Here is a 21,981-nt window from a genome sequence, read left to right as displayed (position 1 = left end):
TTATTGCATTTTAGGTTTTGGGGTACATGTGAAGAACATGCAAGACAGCTGCATAGGTACACACGTGGCAGTGTGATTCGCTGCCTTCCTCCCCTTCACCTGTATCTGGCATTTCTCCCCATGCTCTCTCCCCAACTCCCCACCCCCTGCTGTCCCTCCCCTATCTATTTTCCATATCCATAAACCTTTCAGGTGAATGAAAATAATTCAGCCCTTTCTTTTTTCCCCAAATAGAAAAATACTTGAGATTTTAGCACTGATCCACCAGAGAAGCCACACAGGAAAACGTGCAGAAACTAAAATTTGGTACCATTCACTATCCTCAAGTTTATAGAATTAAAAAGTAATAGGCAGGAATACTCAAAAAACACGGACATGTCTCATGTCAAATAAGAACAGAAAGTTTGTGTGTAAAAAATGTGAATTAACTGCCAATATATAAAACACAGAATACTGACTGTTTTTAAAAAGAATTTTTTATTTACCGAACCTGGGGCATATTAGATACAACCAATTTTAAATTTACATTTTTAAAATCAATTTTGAAGTGTTTCACACACAAAAAAAAATTGGCATGCAACAGCTGTCCGAAGGTGAAAGTCACCTTATCAATAAACTGTTGCAAGTGTTCTCACCCAAGGTTGAAAATTGTTTATCCTTAACATGAAAACCTGTAACAAATTTAAATTAATTATATAAAACTCGTTACTTGTAGTTTTCCCCTTGCAAAGATCAAAAAAAAAAAAATGTACAAGTAACTAATATGTATCAGTCACACGTCATCCTGAATCTTCCCCATACCAAAACCAGATGCTCTTAATTTTAAACCCATCATTAGAGAACAGGAGAAAGTCATTTCACTTTACACAAAACGAAATTCACATGTGCCAAAAAAAAGACCCAAGAGAAAAACGAAAACCCTAGTGCTGACACTGATGTCCAGTGCCCTAGTTAAACAGTGGCCCAAAGGCCACTGATCAAAAATAAAATAGTGGCTGTATATCACCGCAATGAAATGCAAGAGGCTTTAACCCTTTGGCATCAGAAATCCAGATTTTTCCAATTATGTAAATGCATATTTCCTACGTGCCAAGAGTAAGGGAAGTGGATGTGCCAGTGTGGAAAGAAAAAGAGCCACCATTCACTGGGACACCAGAGAACTGGCTTTAACAGACAATTAGAAGATTAGGCAGAAACCCAAAAATGGTTATTAGCTGCTTGTGTCATCGATTTAAGTGGAGGTGATTGAGTCCTAAGGTTCAATGTAAAAATGTATGGGGGAAAATGGATGCTGAGTTGTAGCTTTAAAGCAAAACAAGAAAACAAAGTATAAAAGTACCCAGCCTGGCAGCATATGCCCAAGTCAGAGAGCTCTGCCATTAGGATGGGCAGAAACCGTCAAGATTCATACTACTGTTTCTCGTAAGGACTCAACAAAAATGAATTGTTAGTGACTTAAACCACAAAATAAGGGAATCTAAAGAATGCAGTCATTTTAGTAAAGTATTATCAGGCTTTGTGCTGATTTCCTGAACAAACTGCATTTAATTATGAAAACAAAAGGAAAAAAAATAATAAAAACTATACACCCATATTTCACTTACAGTGTCTGAGTTCCTGGAAGGACCTATATAATGGAGGCAGCATTCAAATAAGAAATTATGCCAATCAAGTGTCAAATTTGCACTATAACTTTCCTAAAAAGGTGTTTTTCCCCCAATATCTATTAATCACAAGGAAACATAAGTTGTGAATGTCTAGTTCAGAAAATAAAAATGGAAAAACTAATGACATTATTGTGACCAAGGTGTTTGGTAAACAGTGAATTCTGAGTTTGGGATCATCAGGAAGAGGCTTTTTAAACAACCCTCCGGACTTCAAAAAATCTCTTCAGGTAGTAGATCTGTCCCAATGTCATGGCAACTAGAACAAGAGCTTCAAAGAAGGACCAAAGGACCACTCTGCTGTTTGTGTTGTCGTTGACTGTTGAGGACAAACAAACAAACACAATTTAACAACAATTCTCCCCCCAAGAAAAACATAGGCATCATAATTATTCTAGTCTTCAGGCTGTGTCAAAGTAATATTTTATACACCATTCATAGAATAAATGTTGTCAACTTACGATGGGGTTACATCCCAATAAACCCAGCTTAAGTTGAAAATACTAAGTAAAAAATATATTAAATACACCTAACCTACCAAACATCATAGCTTAGCCTAGCCTACCTAAAACATGATCAGAACTTGAGACTAGCCTACAGTTGGGCAAAAGCATCTAACGACACAAAGATTATTTTATAATAAAGTGTTTTATATCTCATGTAAGTTAAACTGCATTTTATATTTTATTTATCAAGTTATTGAACACTGCACTGAAAGTAAAAAACAGAATGGGCCAGGCACAGTGGCTCATGCCTGTAATCCCAGAACTTTGGGAGGCCAAGGCGGGAGGATCACCTGAGGTTGGGAGTTCGACACCAGCCTGACCAATACAGAGAAACCCCAACTCTACAAAAAATACAAAATTAGCCAGGCATGGTGGCTAATTACAGGCATGGTACATGCCTGTAATCCAAGACACTCAGGAGGCTGAGGCAGGAGAATCACTTGAACCCGGGAGGTAGAGGTGGTGAGCTGAGATCAGGCCATTGTACTCCAGCCTGGGGGACAAGAGTGAAACTCCATCTCAAAAAAAAACAGAATGGTTGCATGGGTACTTGATGCAGTTTCTACTGAATGCACATCACTTTTGCACCATCAACCATCACAAAGCTGAACATTTCGAAGTGAATTCATTGCAAACTGTGGGTCATCTACACTCTAACTACTTTTATCTCCAAGCAACTCAGCAGCAAAGTTTTTGTTTGCTCTATTGGGCAGGCTGGAATGCACTGATATAATCATAGCTCACTGCAACCTTGAACTGAACTCAAGCAATTCTTCCACCTCAGCCTCCTGAGTAGCCAAAAGTACAGGTGTGCACCAGCCTGCCCAACTAATTTTTTCTGTTTGTGTAGAGAAAGGGTCTTGCTATGTTGCCCAAATTGGTCTTGAACTCCTGGCCTCAACTGATCCTACTGCCTCAGCCTCTCAACGTAGAAGCAGAGATTTTTGAAAGAAACCTTAAAGATAACTGTATATCCAAGTCCATTCTGCATGTATATGGGGAGCAGAGAAGAAAAGGTGACTTGCTCAAAGTCATACTTCTAGGGTTAAAACACAATCCAACCATTTTTCTCCCTCACCATTGAAACATCCTATATTACTTTTTGCTGAATCAGAAGACTGACTTCTAAAAACATAAGGAATTATTTCAAAATCACAATTCTCCGAAATGCAATGACTTAACAAAGTCAAAATATGTCAGTCTAAGTGTCTTTTTCCCCAACAAAGTCAAAATATGTCAGTCTAAGTGTCTTTTTCCCCAAATATGTGACAAATATTTGTTGAGCACCTACTGTGTACTTGGCAGTTGTTCTCGGTGGAAGAGGATGCTCAGTTACATGGATCAATACTGACAGTTACTACCAGACAGTCAAATACAAGACAAACTATTCTCATCATCTGTCCAACTCTCAAACTAAGGATTTGATCCTTAAAGTAAAATTCACACTTACTCTACATTTATTTACTATACTCAATTTGTTACATTCAAGTTTCTGATCAAATTCTTTCTATTTTTATTTATTTATTTATTTTTGTGAGAGAGTCTCAACCTGTCACCCAGGCTGGAGTGCAGTGGCACGATCTCAGCTCACTGCAACCTCTACCTCCTGGGTTCCAGCTATTCTCCTGTCTCAGCCTCCCGAATAGCTGGGACTACAGATGTGCACCACCATGCGTGGCTAATTTTTGTATTTTTAGTAGAGACGATGTTTCATTTTATTGGCCAAGCTGGTCTCAAACTACTGACCTCCTGATCCACCTGCCTCAGCCTCCCAAAGTGTTGGGATTACAGGCGTGAGCCACCATGCCAAATTCCTTTTATTTTTAAATTTTTTTTTTTTTTTTTTTTTTAAAACAGGGTTTCATGTTGCCCAAGTTGGTCTCAAACTCCTGACCTCAAGCAATCCTCCTGCCTCAGCCTCTGAAGTAGCTAAGACTACAGGCAAAAGCCATTGTGTCTGACTCTCCAGTCAAATTCTATAACCTTAACTTTTAAAAATTACTATGTAGTATTTTATTTTTCTAAAAATGGCCAACATTAAAAATAATTACACTATAAACCCAGCACTTTGGGAGGCCAAGGAGGGAGGATTGCTTAAGCTCAGGAGTCAGAGACCAACCCTGGGCAATATGGAGAAACCCTGTCTCTATACAATATACCAAAAAAAATAAAATTAGCCAGGTGTGGTAGTACATGCCTATAGTTCCAGCTACTTGGGAGACTGAGGCAGAAGAATCACTTTAGTCAAGGAGGTTGAGGCTACAGTGAGCTATCTATTGTCACCACAGCACTACAGCGTGGGCAGCAGAGTAAGACTGTGTGTCTCTAAAAAGAAAACAGGGCCAGGCGAGGTAGCTGATGCCTGTAATCCCAGCACTTTGGGAGGCTGAGGCAGGTGGATCATGAGGTCAGGAGTTCAAGACCAGCCTGGCCAAGATGGTGAAACTCCCATCTCCACTAAAAATATGAAAATTAGCCAGGCATGCTGGCAGACGCCTGTAATCCCAGCTACTTGGGAGGCTGAGGCAGAGGCAGAGAATTGCTCGAACCTGGGAGGCGGAGGTTGCAGTGAGCCAAGATCATGCACTGCATTCCAGCCTGGGCGACCAAGCGAGACTCCGTCTAAAAAAAAAAAGAAAAAGAAAATAGACCAGGCACAGTGATTCATGCCTGTAATCCCACACTTCGAAAGACACAGGTGGGTGGATCACTTGAGTACACAAGTTCAAGACCAGCCTAGGCAACATGTCAAAACCCTGTCTCTACTAAATTACAAACAAAAATAGCTGGGGGTAGTGGTACATACCTGTAATCCTAGCTACTTGAGAGGCTGAGGCACAAGAATTGCTTGAGCTTGCAGCAAGCTGAGATCGTGCCACTGCACTCCAGCCTGGGTGACAGAGCAAGACTCTGTCTCAAAATATAAATAAATAAATAAAAAGAAAATAAGTGAAAAAGCAATTAACATGTTTTCAAAAGGGTAACTTTTATTCTAAATGGTACTTTGGTCAGAAATAAAAATATTTTTTTAAAAAAGCAATTATTTAAAGTTACTCAAAAGTTGTGTGATTTTTTTTCTTTTTTTTTGAGACAGTGTTTAGCTCTTGTTGCCCAGGCTGGAGTACAATGTGCAATGGCACAATCTTGGCTCACTACAACCTCTGCCTCCTGGGTTGGAGCAATTCTCCTGCCTCAGCCTCCCAAGTAGCTGGGATTACAGGCATGTGCCACCACGCCCAGCTATATATATATTTTTTTTAGTAGAGATGGGGTTTCTCCATGTTGGTCAGGCTGTCTCAAACTCCCGACCTCAGGTGATCCACCCGCCTCAGCCTCTCAAAGTGCTGGGATTACAGGCATGAGCCACTGCACCCACCCCAAGTTGTGTGATTTTTTTTTTCCAGAGTAAAAGTAGACATATGCTAAAAAACATTAACTAGAATTCTAAGAACAACCAAAATCACTAAACTTGTATGTAGTACTAATTCCAGGACATGAAGTTTACTTCTGCTGAAAACTTAGTAACACATCTCCTTTTCTTTCCCCCACAGACATGGGGTCTTGCCATGTTGCCTAGGCTGGTTTCCAAATCCTGGGCTCAAGCGATCTTCCCACCTTGGCCTCCCAAAGTGCTAGAATCACAGGTGTGAGCCACTGCACCCTACCAAAAAATGCTTTTCTTAAAGTGACTAAGAGAAAAACAGGATATGACACTGTAGAGACAGGTGTAGTAGCATATACCTGTAGTCCCAGCTACTCAGGAGGCTGAGGCTGAAGGAGCACTCGAGCCCAGGAGTTTGAGGTGGCTGGAGTGTGCTATGATTGTACTTGTGAATAGCCATTGCACTCCGGCCTGGGCAACAGAGTAAGGCAGCCATCTCTTCAACAAAGAATACACACCTAGCCAGGCGCGGTGGCTCACTCCTGTAATACCAGCACTTTGGGAAGCCAAGGCAGGTGGATCAAGAGGTCAAGAGATCAAGACCATCCTGGCCAACATGGTGAAACCCCGTCTCTACTAAAAATATAAAAATTGGCTGGGTGTGGTGGCGTGCACCTGTAGTCCCAGCTACTCGGGAGGTCGAGGCAAGAGAATTGCTTGAACCTGGGAGGCAGAGGTTGCAGTGAGCCGAGATTACACCACTGCACTCTAGCCTGGCGACAGAGTGAGACTCAAAAAATAAAAAATAAAAATACACAGCTTTAGTCACTTATGCTGCAATTCCAATTTCAAGAAAAGGCAAGGCAAAAAGAAAACAGACTTTAATGTGATTAAACAGTGATTATCTAAGTGGCAGACTCTGAGTGCTATTTTTTCTTTATGCTTGTAATTTTCCAAATGTTGTAACTAAATATGTGTTAACTTTTTTCTCCTAATTATAAAAATTATACCTGAGAAATGTTATCTGCCACATGGTCTCTTATTTGTGAATGTGAAAGTAGTATTCTCTTCTTTCACTTATAGAAAAATGCATCATTTTTCTTTTCTCACTCTGTCACCCAGGCTGGAATGCAGTGGCACAATCTAGGCTCACTGCAACCTCCGCCTTCCAGGTTCAAGCAATTCTCTTGCCTCGACCTCCCGAGTAGCTGGGACTACAGGCATGCGCCACCACACCTGGCTAATTTTTATATTTTTAGTAGAGGGGGGTTTCACCATGTTGGCCAGGCTGGTCTCAAACTCCTGACCTCAGGTGATCTGCCCACCTCCACCTCACAAAGAAAAATGCATCTTTAAGTTTAAACAGAACACACTGAAGCACAATAATATCAGAATGTAGCGACCTGGGACACTGTCCTCATGCCACTCACATATTAGCCTGATCTAGAAGCAACACAGTATTACTGCAACACTGTAGTGAAAGGGTCTCATTATGTTCATTGCTGAGGAGTGAGTCCAATAGGAAAACTCACAAAAACAAAACATCATGGAAACCTTTTGTTTTGCAAATTTGAACTGGATACCTATAAATTATAGAAATTGCTAACACTTTTAAATATGAACACATAGCTCACTATTTGTGAAACAAATACAGGGGTATCTCTTCCACTCAAATCATGGGTGAGAGAACAAGGCTAGACCCCCCCCCAAGACTGGAAGACATGTGCTTCCTCTGGCCACTGTGTTCCCAAGAACTTCTATAACTTTAAGGCCATCTGGTCTGAACCAGTTAACATTGCAAAGTAGAGGAACTTGCCATCTAACTTAGTTCAGTGCCCTTCCAATCCCAGAATGAGCTGGTCCCCATCGGGGAGCAAGGTAACCAATAAATAGGTCCCAACAAGGTAAGAGAGAGAAAGCGAAGATCCCAGAGGGTGAGATTAAGTGTGTGGCAAGGAGAAAAAATTGTGAGGGAAGAGGCTGGAGTGCTTGTAGACAAAGCTTGGTCCGTATCATGCCCCACTCCACTCCTAAAAAAGGTGGGGATGAGGGGAGCTCTCCAGGCTATTACATTTATACATCTTCTGGCCAAAAGAAGCTGATATCTGTGTTCCAGATCCTAAAGGTTTGTTTCCATAAGTAGCAAGAACAGATTTAAGAACAGGGAAAACAAAAACCACATCTGGAAGAAATTCAAGTTATACTTATCTTTTCTGAATCACTCTTCTCTCCACTCTCTACCCCAGTCTCAGAACAAAGATTACTGACTTAAAATCACTGCCCTTAAGACAAGACTTGCTCCCAGGGAGATCTCTCTCCAAGAACTACTTGGAGGATGAAAAAACTGAACAACAGTATGGGCCTGAACCTAATACATGAAACTGGTCTGTGTGTCAGTATAGTACCTCTTAATTTTAAATGCAAAAGCCTAATTTTTAACGCTCTATCCTGCTGCAAAAACAGACTTTTGCAACCTAACACAAGATTTCCATCATCACTGTTTCCACAGAAAAATACATTCCAAGTTCCCAACTTACAAACTTGAGAGCCCAAACTGATCTTCACCTGGTGACTTGCCTCTACTCCTGTTTTGGTGTTTTCTAATCTAACTATATTAAGGCTTCCATTTTAGTAAAAAGGTTAAATCTCAGCTCTAATATTAATCCCACTGGCACATAAGTTTCAGGTATGTGATTAAAAACCAATGCAACACCCATTTTACAACATTTTCCCCTTATGATTTAAGAAAACAATTAGCCTTTCCTTAGCTGATCATACATTTTTTAAAAACCAAACTCTTTATTTTATTTATTTTTTGAGATAGTCTTACTCCATTGCCCAGGCTGGAGTGCAATGGTGTGACCTTGGCTCACTGCAATCTATGCCTCCCAGGATCAAGTGATTCTCATGCCTCAATCTTCTGAGTAGCAGGGACTATAGACACATGCCACCACACCAAGCTAATTTTTTAATTTTTTGTAGAGACAGTATTTTACCATGTTGGACAGGCTGGTCTCGAAATCCCGACCTCAGGTGATCCACCCACCTCAGCCTCCCAAAGTGCTGGGATTACAGGCATGAGCCACCACGCCTGGCCAAAACACCAAAAGGCTTGTGCTAAATCTTAATAGCATTTTCTAGTTTAGAATGAAATGTCCCAATAATAAACTACAAAGCTCCACAAACGTGTATGCTCAAAAAATATCTCATGTAGGTATACTTTTAAAGCCAATGCTTTCACTGCAAAGTTTGCAAATGAGGAAAATACAAGCCAGGTGTTGAATAAAACAACCTTCGCCATCAGACACTGCTGCAAAGCGACGGCATTCACTTACTGGCTCTGTGTATCCTCTCCCGGACTTCCATGTATTCCTGTTCGTGCTTTACAGCTGTCATTGCCACTGCCAGCTCATTGATCATTTCTTCTAGCTTGTTCTGGTGAGCTACAGGATTTGAAAACAGCACACATTTGTCAGTCTTTTTTTTTTTTTTTTTTTTTTGAGACAGTCTCATTCTGTTGCCCAGGCTGGAGTGCAGTGGTGCAATCTTGGCTCACTCTCCCTCCAGGGTTTAAGTGATTCTCCTGCCTCAGCCTCCCAAGTAGCTGGAATTACAGGTGCACACTGCCCCAGCCAGCTAATTTTTGTATTTTTAATAGAGAGAGGATTTTACCATTTTGGTCAGGTGTGTCTCAACTCCTGACCTCGGGTGATCCACCCACCTCAGTCTCCCAAAGTGTCAGGATTACAGGCGTGAGCCACTGTGCCGGCCATCTTTTTTTTTTTTTTTACCCCCAAGACAGGATCTCTCTCTAACATCCAGGCTTGAGTGCAGTGGCACAATTATAGCTCACTGTAACCTCAAATTCCTGGGCTCAAGCAATCTCCTGCCTGAGCCTCCTGAGTAGCTGGGACTACAGGACTGCCTAAGCCTGGCTACTTTTTTATTTTTTAGATACAGGGTCTCACTATGTTGCCTAGGCTGGGGCAATCTCTTTTTGAAAAATACTTATAAAATAACTTTTTAAAATCCTCAGAAAAGGCCTGCAAAAGAAGCTATTTTTAGAAATGGTTCAAACATCAGTTTGGACTACTGATATGAATCATGATGACAATTTAATTCTCAAAGTCTTTTTAAAAGTCCCTTCCCAGTAGAGAAACCTCTTTCAGGGTAGGAAATATACTACATAATGCTTACTAAGGAAATAAAAACAACCCCAGGAAATTCCTTCTAATGAAATGTTACGTGAAGTTCACTATACTGACTATTCACTACAGAGAAGTAGTGAAACACAGGGTCGGGGAGGAACTAAGAGTACAAAATCAGTACATATATTTTTTAAACGTAATCCTACAAATAACAAAATCTAAGAGTTGTGTAACTCTAATATTAATTAAGGAGCAGCACCAAAACAGACTTTTAATCTCTATGAAGCTGAGCAGAGAAAAACATTAAAATGCTCTTAGGAAAATCCACATCAACTCAACATTCTTCTGTGACAAAGTAATGATTTCACTATAGTGGGGAATAGCAGGCAATGTAAATAGAGACAAACCCTTAGCAGCACAAATTTGCAACTAGGTATCCTCTTGAACCAAAAACACATACAAGGTATTGTTCTGAAGAGTAAGCATGTGCTTCTAGATAGTGCCATGTTAGGACAATGGACAGGCAGGAGATACACAGCACCATGAAACATTCCCAGGGAAAGGGTGATCTCTTCATCCCTGCTCAAGATTGTGTCTCATTTGGGATTCCAAATTATCACAGATAATTCCAAGTTTCTTAGGAGAAACCAAGGGCCTCTACCACTGAAGGTAGTTGAATTGGAATGTCACTCATTTCCCTTTGGAGGCCCCGTGCACAACGAGGAAGCAGTGGAGCAGCGTTTCTCAGCAGTGGCACCGTCGCCATTTTGGACTTGGACCAAAAGCTGTTCTATGTTGTGGAGCGCTGTGTGATGCACTCTAGGGTGTTTAGCAGCCTCCGGGGCCTCCAGCCCTAGATGCCAGGAGCACAAACCCATGCAGTCTTCAGAATAAAAAATGCCTCCACATACTGCCAAATATCCCCTGGGGCATAAAGACCATCCTCACTTGAGAACCACTGCTTTAGAGGAAGGCTTGATTTGACAGCTGCCATTCACCAACAATAACAAGCAAAAGCAATACTTTTTGATATATGTTAAAAAATTATCTAAGAAGTTCAATATTCATATCCATCAACCAACATTTTCAAACTATTTAAATAGGATCTCCAGAAAATAAACGAAAAAAGCCTTTCAGAACTCCTCGTTCTCCCTGAAAATTAGTCAAGTCCTACCCTATAAAATGACCCTGAAAAATGAACACAGAAATTACTAAGTAGTAGGACTCTCTTATATATTTCAAAATCTAACCAAACAACTCAGCTTCTTTACGATGTTAGCAATCTACTCATACTGAGTATCTGGGACAAATGTTACCATGCTAATATTATACTATGAAATGTGTTGAACAATGACTGGCTTCAAAAACCCTGGCAGGCACTGTGGAAAAAAAAAAACCACCAAATGTTCTGGCTCCCAGTAAGCAATTTATCCAGAACCACCAAGAATCAATCAGGGTTTATTACTGGAAACCTAAATAATAAACAATTTAACTGCAACATAAGGCTAAAAGAACTTTGGTCTTCATATCAACATATGGCTCCTAGAACTGCATTTCATATCCAACCAAGCTTCAGGTTAGGAAGTCTACAAAATACTTTCTACAAAGTCAAAGGCACCATTTACTATAAGCTACGTTTATTTGGGACCTCTGTCCCCTTATCCTTGAATTTTCACTCTTTAGCATTTATTTTAAAGAACAAAGATGTTACTAAAATGTCGATCACTGTGTTCTCAGTGCTTAGTTTAAAATAAACTAACCTATATCTCCTGTCAACCAAATAAAAAATAAAAATAAAAAAAAAAACCAATTAGTTTCAGGGATTTAAGAGAAAAAAACACTCTCATGCCAACAAACTGAGGTTAGAAAAAAGAAAGCAGAAATTAGACATTAGCAAACAAAAGATGCAAAAGGATGCTGCCAAAAAGCAATGCACATACCATCCCAGGTATCTCCACCACCTGAAGGAAAGTTAAGATAACTTAACACAAAAAGAGCCAACAAAAAGTTTAGCTAAACTAACTTTTAAAGTCATGTATACAAATGAGCAAATAAAGTATATGCCAGGATTAGCAAATAATCAGAAAAAATAACCTAAGACACACGGAACCTACATGCTCACAAGAGCACAAAGTGACTAAGAAAATCTGTCAGGACAAATGTAAAGAACTTTAGGAGGCCGAGGCGGGTGGATCACCTGAAGTCAGGAGTTTGAGACCAGCCTGCCCAACACGGCGAAACCCCATCTCTACTAAAAATACAAAAATTAGCTGGGCCTGGTGGCATGTGCCTGTAGTCCCAGCTACTCGGGAGTCTGAGGCAGGAGAATCGCTTGAACCCGGGAGGCGGAGTTTGCAGTGAGCCAAGATCATACCATTACACTCCAGCCTGGACAAAAAAAAAAAAGGAACAAAAAAATAAATACATAAATACTAGCTTCAAGAAACTTTTTTATTAGGAGACTTACAAAAAGTAAAAAGCATATTTCATAATAGTTTTTGGTTAAGAAATTTAAAAAAATAAGTACTCCACTCAGATGGGTAAAAATGTATAGAACTACAATGAGCTCATGGAATTCGATATAAATCTTCTGAATGTTCATCTCACCTTCTGTTTCCATGTCTTGCCCTTTCGGAGCCTCCCCAATATCAATGGTGAACATCACTATTTTTGGAGTCATGGTAGACATCCGGTTACTAAAACAAAATTTGTATATTCCGTCCATGTGAGCAGCAAATGTGTATTTCCCACTGGATTCTCGGTCTCCTTTGTAAATCCCTTTATTATCTGGTCCTGTAATCTGGAGGCAAGAGAGAAATACAGAAAATGTCACAAAAGCTTTACAGTCATAAATTTGTAAGTAATGTCTAATGGCAGTAAGAAATTCACCAAGAATATGGCCAGTCATGGTGGCTCAGGTTTGTAACCCAGCACTTTGGGAGGCATGAGGCATAGGTGGGCAGATCATCTGAGGTCAGGAGTTCAAGACCAGCCTGGTCAACGTGGTGAAACCCCATCTCTACTAAAAATACAAAAATTATTCAGGCCTGGTGGTACTCGCCTGTAATCCTAGCTACTCCAGAGGCTGAGGCAGGAAAATCGCACAGGAGGTGGAGGTTGCAGTGAGCCGAGATGGCACCATTGCACTCCAGCCTGGGCAACAGAGAGACTAATCTCAAAAAAGAAGAAAAAGAAAAAGAAATTCACCAAGAATATGTAACTTATGCTTAGCTCCACTTCAGTAAGTGTTAATAACCATTTTGGACTGCAATTCTCCCATTTTATAAAACAAGGATTCTCTTCATGGCTCCCTAAAACAACTTTTGGTTCTGACATTTATGTCTTATTTGTCCTTATTAAACCCCTCAGAAACAGAAACCTCACTTTCAATGTGGTCTCCAACTGGCCTAATATCACCAACAAACACACAACTGTGACTGACAGCAAAACTCAAGTAAAAATACATCTCTTTAAAACGAACAATTTCTGCATCCCTGCTTGACATCTTGATTACAACCTCATGAGAAACCTCAAGCCAGAACCACCCAGCTAAGCCTCTCCGTAATTCCTGGCCACAGAAACCATGAGAGATAATATTTGTGGTTTTTAAAAATATAAACAAAATGAATTCTTGTCAAATCAAATTTCAAGGATTTCCAGATTTCTGCCAAACAGTGAAGGAATTCTGCTTTATCTGAGATGCCTGAAGGCTTAAAGGAAAGAACAGGCCTGGAAATGAGAAAATTCTCATCCCAGTCTGCTACACATCAGCTGCTAGGTTGTGGTCAATCAGTCGCTCTTTTAAAGCCCATGTCACTTGCACAACTTTGAGACTGGAATTCTTAGCTAAGTCTAATAGTCTCTCCCTTCCACTATCCCCTTACTTTTGGATTTCACTTGTATTGTGTAACTTGTGCCCAGCCCTACTGAGTACACTGAGTCAAATGGAAACTCCTTAGACCCAATTAATCATGCCGGCAGGTGAGTTAAAATACAAATTAGCGACACATCATTCTTTTGGTTTAAAACCACATGGGTGGAGGCTGGGCACCGTGGCTCACGCCTGTAATCCTAGCCCTTTGAGAAGCTGAGATAGGCAAGTCACCTGAGGTCGGGAGTTGGAGACCATCCTGGCTAACATGGTGAAACCCTGTCTCTACTAAAAAGACAAAAATTGGCTAGGTGTGGTGGTGCCCGCCTGTATTTCCAGCTACTTGGGAGGCTGAGGCAGGAAAATTGCTTGAACCCGGGAGGCGGACGTTGCAGTGAGCCAAGATTGTGCCACTGCACTCCAGGCCTGGGCGACAGAGTGAAATGTGTCTCAAAAAAAACCAAACCAAAACAACAACAACAACAAAAATATGAATGGAGATTTAGGGACTGCTGGTTTCTTAATTTCCGGTTTTCTGATATTTCACTGCACTCTTACTCCTAAACGAATGACCCAATTCCCCATCTCTCCTAGGCAGAGAAGACTAAACGAGATAGCTAGATGCTTGAGTAAATGTGAGCAGAACCTTAAGGTTGCTTCTATGAAAAATAAACACAACGCGAAAGTATGCCTAGCATTCCTCAATAGTTTTTTTTTTTAATCCTTAATAGATTTTAATCTATTTTTTGGAAAAGTTTCCGTGCCACGTTCCAACATTGATCCGTAACACGAAGGAAAGCAGGTGCTAACTGGATCGAGACCCGCCACCAGCTAACCGCGACTGAGAAGCGCCTTCGGGGCCCGGACTGACACGCGGCGCCTGATTCACAATGTTCGGCGAGAGGTTCCAATCGGAACCCGTCGTTCAAGGAGAGAACCCAAAGCAACCAAGCATGCCGAAGGAGCCCCGAAGGAATCCCGGAGTTCCGGCAAGTCGCGGGAAAAGGTGTCGTTAGGAGGTCGCCGTGGCCGGGGCGGGGCGGGGGGGTGGCGGCCCGAGTTTCTCCAGGAATCGGACAGCGACTTCCAAGCCCGCTCCCCAAGCAGGCACCGCGCCGGCCCCAGGTGCCAGCAATCCCCGAGCGGCCACGCGACCAAGCCTCGGCCGCGGGCAGCTCGCCCGCACCTCCACGTCGATGTCCAGGAAGCCGCCCTCCGCCACCTCGAAGATGAGGCCCATCTTGGTGCCCGAGGTGACCCGCTCAAAGAAGCACTCCTCGGCATGCGCGTCGATGCTAACGAAGTAGCCTGAGACGGTGGCCAGGAGAGCGGCCAGGAGCACCAGCAGTTCAGCAACCGTCACCATGGTGGGGCTGAGGCCGAAGCCAGGACCCGGACTGCGGCCTCCGGAGCCGCCGTCGCCGCCGCCCCGCTACCTTCTCAGCCGCCGCCGCCTAAGCTCCGCCCCTTCCGCCTGCGTCACCAGAGGGGGCTGATGCGGGCGCAGTGGATTGGCGGGCCGCGGCAGCTGCCACGTAACGGACGCACGGCAGCCGCCGAGGGACAAGCGGCTCTGTGCGGCCCGAGCCTGGACGGCGGCTCCAAAGGACCAAACGTTTTTTCCTAGTCTTTTAGCGCCCAAACTAAAATTCACGTGGACTTCCCAGGAAAACGAGTGTCCAGACGCCTCTGCAGTGCCCTCTTAGCACTGTCCAGGAAGCTGGCGAAGGATTTGCAGGCAGCGATAGGGGTGGAGGGAATGTGCGGGCTGAAACCAAGGTTGTGTTGTTTCGTTTGATTTTGCTTTGTTTTTGAGACGGAGTCTCGCTTTGTCACCCAAGTTGGAGTGCAGTGGCGTGATCTCGGCTCACTGCAACCTCCGTCTCCCGGGTTCAAGCGATTCTCGTACCTCAGTCTCCCCAATAGCTGTTATTACAGGCGTGAGCTACCACGCCCGGTTAATTGTATTTTTTAGTAGAGACGGGGTTTCGCCATGTTGGCCAGGCTGATCTCAAATTCCTGACCTCAAGTGATCCGCCCGCCTCGGCCTCCCAAAGTGCTGAGATTACAGGAGTGAGCCACAGCGCCAGGCCTAAAGCCAAGGTTTTTGAGAGGTGTTTGTTTGTTTGTTTGCTTAGAGACGGGGTCTTGATCTTTCGCCCAGGCTAGAGTATAGTGGCAAGATCATAGCTCACTGCAGCCTCCAACTCCTGGGCAAGTGATCCTCCTGTCTCAGCCAACCCAGTAGCTGGCATTACAGGCGCGAAATCCGCTGGTTTTTAGGTTTTATGTTGGCCTCTCCCTCTACTTCCTGGAGACTGGGGAGCGGTGGAGGTGCATATAGACCTGAAATGGGCATGAGGGATCCTCCCGGGTTGCTGGAATGTTCAGTATCTTTACCTAGTTGGTGGATACATGGATGTCTACATGTTTTTTAAAAATCAATTAGACTGTTGCATTTTTATTTTATTTTTATTATTATTATTTTGAGATGGAGTTTCTCCCTTGTCACCCAGGCTGGAGCACAATGGCCCTGTCTCAGCTCACTTGAGACCTCTGCCTGCCAGGTTCAATCGATTCTCTTCCCTCAGCCTCCTGAGTAGCTGGGATTATAGGCACCTGCCACCAAGCCCGGCTAATTTTCATATTTTTGGTAGAGACGGGGTTTCACCATGTTGGCCAGGCTGGTCTCTAACTCAGACCTTCAGGTGATCCACCTGCCTTGGCCTCCCTAAGTGCTGGGACTACAGATGTGAGCCACTGCGCCCACAACTACTGCATTTTATTTCACTGTATATATGTAACACCTTAACCACACACACACAAAATTACCTTGTTCAGATTTCCCAAAGTTAGAATTTTACCATTTCCCCAAAGTCTTACTGCATCTCCATACCCCTTAGCCCTTGCCAGCTGCTGGGGCTGTCTTTTCATCCTTTGCACCCTGGCATACTCCTATTCGTCCCTCAGAACCCGAATGTCACCTCTTATCTCTAAAACGTTCCTAGGCATCCTTTTGCCAAATACCCCTTCCTCTGTGTTTACAATGCAGATTTCTTCCCAGTGAATGACAGTTATTTTCGACTCTGCCTCACTCACGAAGGCACCAGACTTCATCTAAGTAGGCTGTCCTCTCAGGCCCTGCCACAGGGCCACAGAAGGACTTCACACTTCTCAACACACTGTTGAGGTCACTGTGCTGATCTGGGAATGAGTAGCCTAGGTTGCTACTCCGCTTTTGCACATAGCTGTGTGACCTTGATTATTTTCCACCACATCCTGGCCTCAGTTTCCTTATCTATAAAAAGGGAATGACACCACAGGCCTTGCAAAATTGAAGGGATTATTTCTTTGAAGACCAACAGGCAATAGGGGGCAGTAGTGTCCCAGGATCCAGTTTCCCCACTTGAGGTTTCAAGAAACAGGAGCCTTTGCTGTGATGCAGGCTTCCTGCCTGTGACAATGTACAGCTGACCCTTGAACAACACGGGAGTTAGGGGCACTGACCCCTGCACAGTCCAAAATCCTGAGCTCTTTTTTTTTTTTTGACGTGGAGTCTCTGTCACCGAGGCTGGAGTGCTGTGGCACGGTCTCGGCTCACTGCAGCCTTGCATTCCTGGGCTCAAGCAATCCTCCCACCTCAGGCTCTGGAGTAGCTGGGACCACAGACACAAGCACCCATGCCCAGCTAGTTTCTTTAGTTATTTTTTGTTTTGTTTTGTTTTTACTGTTTGTAGAGATGGAAGTCTCCTTGTGTTACCCAGGCTAGTCTCGAACTCCTGGGCTCAAGCAATTCTCTCACCTTGGCCTCCCAAAGTGCTGGGATTACAGGCGTCAACCACCATGCCTAGCTTTTTGTTTGTTTGAGACATAGTCTTGCTCTGTTACCAGGCTGGAGTGCAGTGGCGCAATCTCCACTCACTGCAACCTCAGCCTCCCGAGTAGCTGGGTCTACAGGCCCATGCCACCATGCCCAGCTAATTTTTGCATTTTTAGTAGAGATGGGTTTCACCATGTAGGCCAGGATGGTCTCCATTTCCTGACCTCGTGATCTGCCCCACCTCAGCCTCCCAAAGTGCTGGGATTATAGACATGAGCCACCACGCCTGGCCTATACAACTCTTTTTGACTTCCCAAGCAACCCAGCTGCAGAAGAACGCTTTGAACTGATTAAATAATATTCTAAGTCCACCTATCAGGGAATTAAAATGTGGAGCTGGGCACCATGCCTCACCCTTGTAATCTCAGCATTTTGGGAGGCCAAGGGGCGGACGGATTGCTTGAGTCCATGAGTTCAAGACCAGCCAGGGCAGCACAGCAAGACCCCATCTCTACAAAAAAAATTAGCCAGGCATGGTGGCACATACCTGTAGTCCCAGCTACTTGAGAGGCTGAGGTGGAAGGATCACCCAAGCTTGGAAGGTTAAGACTGCAGTGAGCCGAGCTGTGATAGTGCCACTGCGCTCCAGACTGTGTGACAGAGTGAGACTGTCTCCAATAAATAAATAAATAAATAAAAGTGGACATTTCTGGATCTCAGTGGAACACAGTGAATTGTGTATTGTAGGGTTTTATTATCTAAATCATGGGACTCAGATTCATGCCTTCAGGGATCAGGCAGTTTATGAATCAGAGATGGCACTAGCATCGGCAGTAGGAGTGGGGAGGATTGTGGCAAACTGGGTCATAGGATGTCATACCTGAATACATTCAATTCCAATGTCTGAAAACACTGGCAGCACCACCACATCCAGCTAATTTTTTTGTATGTTTAGTAGAGACAGGGTTTGACCATGTTGGCCAGGATGGTCTTGATCTCCTGACCTCGTGATCTGCCTGCCTTGGCCTCCCAAAGTTCTGGCATTACAGGTGTAAGCCACCGCGCCTGGCAGTTTTGGATATTATTAATGCTGCTATAAACATTTGGCGGGGTCTGGTAGCTCACGCCTGTAATCCCAGCACGTTGAGAGGCTGAGACAGATGGATCAGTCGAGGCCAGGAGTTTGAGACCAACCTGGCCAACATGGCAAAACCCTGTCTCTACTAGAAAAAGAAAATTAGCCAGGCATGGTGGTGCATGTCTATTTGTCCAGGTGTTCAGGAGGTTGAGCCACGAGAATCACTTGAATCCAAGAGGCAGAGCTTGCAGTGAGCCAAGATTGTGTCACTGCATTGACAGGGTTTCACCATGTTGGCCAGGCTGGTCTTGAACTCCTGACCTCAAGCAATCCTCCTGCCTCGGCCTCCTAAAGTACTGATATTACAGGCCTGAGCCTCTGCACCCAGCCTTCATCACCTTTTTTTTAAAGGCATTGTTGCCTTGTTCCCGTGAATTACTTCCTCTGGGAAACCAGCTATCATGTCATGAGGACACTCAAGCAGCTCTGGGAGAGACCCCATGTGGCAAGAAGCTGTGGTTTCCCACCAGCAGCCATGCAAGATTCCTCAGCCCCAGCCGAGCCTTCAGATGACTACATCTCCAGCCAATATTTTGACTGCAATATCATGAAAAACCATGTATCAGAACTGCTCAGTCATGTTGCTCTCAAATTCTGGACCTGCAGAAACCAAGAAAGACAGTAAATGATTATTGTTGTTTTAAGTTGCTATGTTTTGAGCTAAATTCTTACAAAGCAATAGATAGTAATGCATTTTTTTAGATGGATTCTTGCTCTGTCATCAGGCTGGAGTACAGTGGTGAGATCTCTGCTCACTGCAACCTCCACCTCCCAAGTTCAAATGATTCTTCTGCCTCAGCCTCCTGAGTGGCTGGGACTACAGGCGCCTGCCAGCACGTCTAGCTAATTTTTGTATTTTTAGTAGAGACAGGGTTTCACCATGTTGGCCAGGATGGTCTTGATCTCTTGAACTCATGTTCCACCCACTCAGCCTCCCAAAGTGCTGGGATTGCAGACGTGAGCCACTGCGCCTGGCCACTAATGCATATTTTAACCAATTTCCTACATTAAAACCTTTCTGTTGGAAAGACCTGGAGTGTTTTTTTTGTGTGTGTCCAAGAGCAAAAAAATAAAAGAATAAAGAAGATGGAGTACCTAAATACAGTCATGTGTTACTTGATGACAGCAATGCATTCTGAGAAACATGTGGTTGGGCAATTTTGCGGCTGTGCAAACATCACAGAGTCCACTTAAACAAGGCTAGATGGTATGGTCTAGCGCACACTTAGGCTATAGGGTACAGCCCATTTCTCCTAGACTTCAAACCTGTACAACATGTGACTGCACTGAATACTGTAGGCAATTATGACACAAAGACATAGAAAAGGTACAGTAAAAATATGGTATTATCATTCCAAGAGACTGCTATTGTATATGCAGTCCGACATTGAAACATTGTCATGCAGTGCACGACAGTATTATAAGGGCTACTTATAAGTGAATGTTGGAGAATGTGGCTTGTAGATGTAGCCAAATATGGTTGCACAGAATACTGAAGCACAGATTTAAACATACCAAGCCAGCTTTGTGATGTACCCTCACAGATACGTCAGGAGGAGAGTGGGTTCCTGTGTGGGCAGAGCCTGATCATATAAAACTATGGTAGAAAGGGGCAGAAGAGCTGCTTCCCAAGAGAAAGGGGAAGGGAAGTGGCTGGACAGAGCATGCCCAGTTTGTCCTTCCAAACTGAGCATTCAGATTAAGCTAATTCTGCTTCCAAGGAGGAGTGAGCGAAGCCATGGGAAGGCAGCATGAGAGCTATCTTCCAGAAGGTTCAGCCTGGCTTAAGCTAAAAAGAAGTAGATGTTCAGGTATGGCTGAATCCAGGGGCTTAAAGAATGTTATGGGGCTGGTTGCAGTGGCTCACGCCTGTAATCCCATCACTTTGGGAGGCCAAGGCAGGTGGATCACCTGAGGTCAGGAGTTTGAGACCGGCCTGGCCAACATAGTGAAACCCTGGCTGTACTAAAAAATACCAAAAAAATTAGCTGGGCATGGTGGCAGCTAATTTTTTTAATTTAATCCCAGCTACTTGGGAGGCTGAAGCAGGAGAATTGCTTGAACCCAGGAGGCAGAAGTTGCAGTGAGCCAAGATCGCACAACTGTACTCCGTCCTCGGCAACAGAGTAAGACTCTGTCTCAAAAAAAAAAAAAAGGATGTTATGTTATGAAGTCTCTCTGTCTCTCTCTTGTTTCATTCTCAGGCAGCAATTTCCCCTGTAGTGGCAGGATAAATGACAATGACTTGTATCTTTTTTTTTTTTTTTTTTGAGATGGAGACTTGCTCTGTCACCAGGCTGGAGTGCAGTGGCACAATCTCAGCCCACTGCAACCTCTGCCTCCTGGGTTCAAGCACTTCTCCTGCCTCAGCCTCCTGAGTAGCTGGGATTAAAGGCACATGCCACCACACTCAGCTAATTTTTGTATTTTTATTAGAGTCAGGGTTTCACCATATTGGCCAGGATGGTCTTGATCTCTTGACCTCCTGATCCGACCACCTCATTCTCCCAAAGTGCTGGGATTATGGGCCAAAGACTTATATCTTATGGCTTATGCCCCAGCAGCCTAGCAATCCCAGGGGAAAGAGGGCACATTTTTCCCGATATTTCTCACAAAAAGTCCTGGGATTGGCCTCCTTGGGCTAGTTTGGGCCACACACCACCCCTAATCACTGTGACCAGAGAAACATGCCAACCCCTGCAGTGCTGGGGACAGATTTGCAGATGGCAGGAGCACCCAAAGCAGCTGGTGTGAGTGGGAGAGAGGTGAAACTCTGCAGAGCAAAGTCAGGATGCAGCTCACAGCTGGAAAGCAACGAAAACACAACGTGCACTGCAGATGGCGATGAGCTGAAAGGTAACTATTTCAGCAAAAGGCAGATGATGGAGAGGGATTTGCAGTCAGGAGGCACAGGGCAGGCAAAAGCAAGGGAACAGGCAGTTTCGGAGTGGCTGGGGAAGGCAGGGCACTCCAAGGTACTGGGGCACAGAGTGCCCAGGAGGAGGGAAGGAGAATAAAATGTACAATTAGAAAAATTGCATAGCCGAGTGTGGTGGTGGGAGCCTGTAGTTCCAGCTACTTGGGAAGCTGCAGCAGGAAGAAGTGCTTGAAACCGGGAGGCAGAGGTTGCAGTGAGCCAATATCACGCCACTGCACTCCAGCCTGAGCAACAGAGTAAGACTCCATCTCAAAAAAGAAAAGAAAAGAAAATAAAATTGCAGCCAGACATAAGGTCTTCTTTTTGCTGTTGTTGCTCTGGTTTTTAAAGATAGAATCTCGCTCTGTCGCCCAGGCTGGAGTGCAGTGGTGCGATCTCAGCTCACTGCAACCTCTGCCTCTCAGGCTCAAGCGATCCTCACACACACACACACACACACACACACACACACACACACAAATTAGCTGGGCATTGTGGCACAGTGACTGGAGCCCCAGCTACTCAGGAGGCCAAG

At 43.9% G+C, this 21,981-nt stretch overlaps 1 protein-coding gene across 7 annotated transcripts; it reads right to left on the bottom strand.

Moving 5' to 3' along the window:
• Nucleotides 1–458: 458 nt before the first annotated feature.
• TMED2 (transmembrane p24 trafficking protein 2) lies at nt 459–15,034 on the bottom strand. 7 transcript variants are annotated; one of them, XM_054239083.2, is made up of 6 exons: nt 14,758–15,034; nt 12,308–12,500; nt 11,641–11,661; nt 8,888–8,995; nt 4,977–5,092; nt 459–1,983 (listed from the first exon to the last, which is right to left on the bottom strand). In XM_054239083.2, the coding sequence occupies exons 1-5, from the start codon at nt 14,935–14,937 to the stop codon at nt 4,989–4,991; spliced, it is 606 nt and encodes a 201-aa protein (XP_054095058.1). In that variant the 5' UTR covers nt 14,938–15,034; the 3' UTR covers nt 459–1,983; nt 4,977–4,988. The 7 variants fall into 7 exon arrangements, with proteins under 7 accessions (XP_054095058.1, XP_054095055.1, XP_035113973.1 ...); XM_054239080.2 differs by having other exon boundaries at nt 4,977–5,084; XM_035258082.3 differs by having other exon boundaries at nt 4,977–5,080.
• Nucleotides 15,035–21,981: the final 6,947 nt, after the last annotated feature.

Source organism: Callithrix jacchus, chromosome 9 (assembly GCF_049354715.1).
Source record: "Callithrix jacchus isolate 240 chromosome 9, calJac240_pri, whole genome shotgun sequence".
In the NCBI taxonomy this organism is placed as follows: domain Eukaryota; kingdom Metazoa; phylum Chordata; class Mammalia; order Primates; family Cebidae; genus Callithrix; species Callithrix jacchus.
The sequence above is the reverse complement of the archived record's forward strand: the minus strand, read 5'-3'. Positions and strand labels throughout refer to the sequence as shown.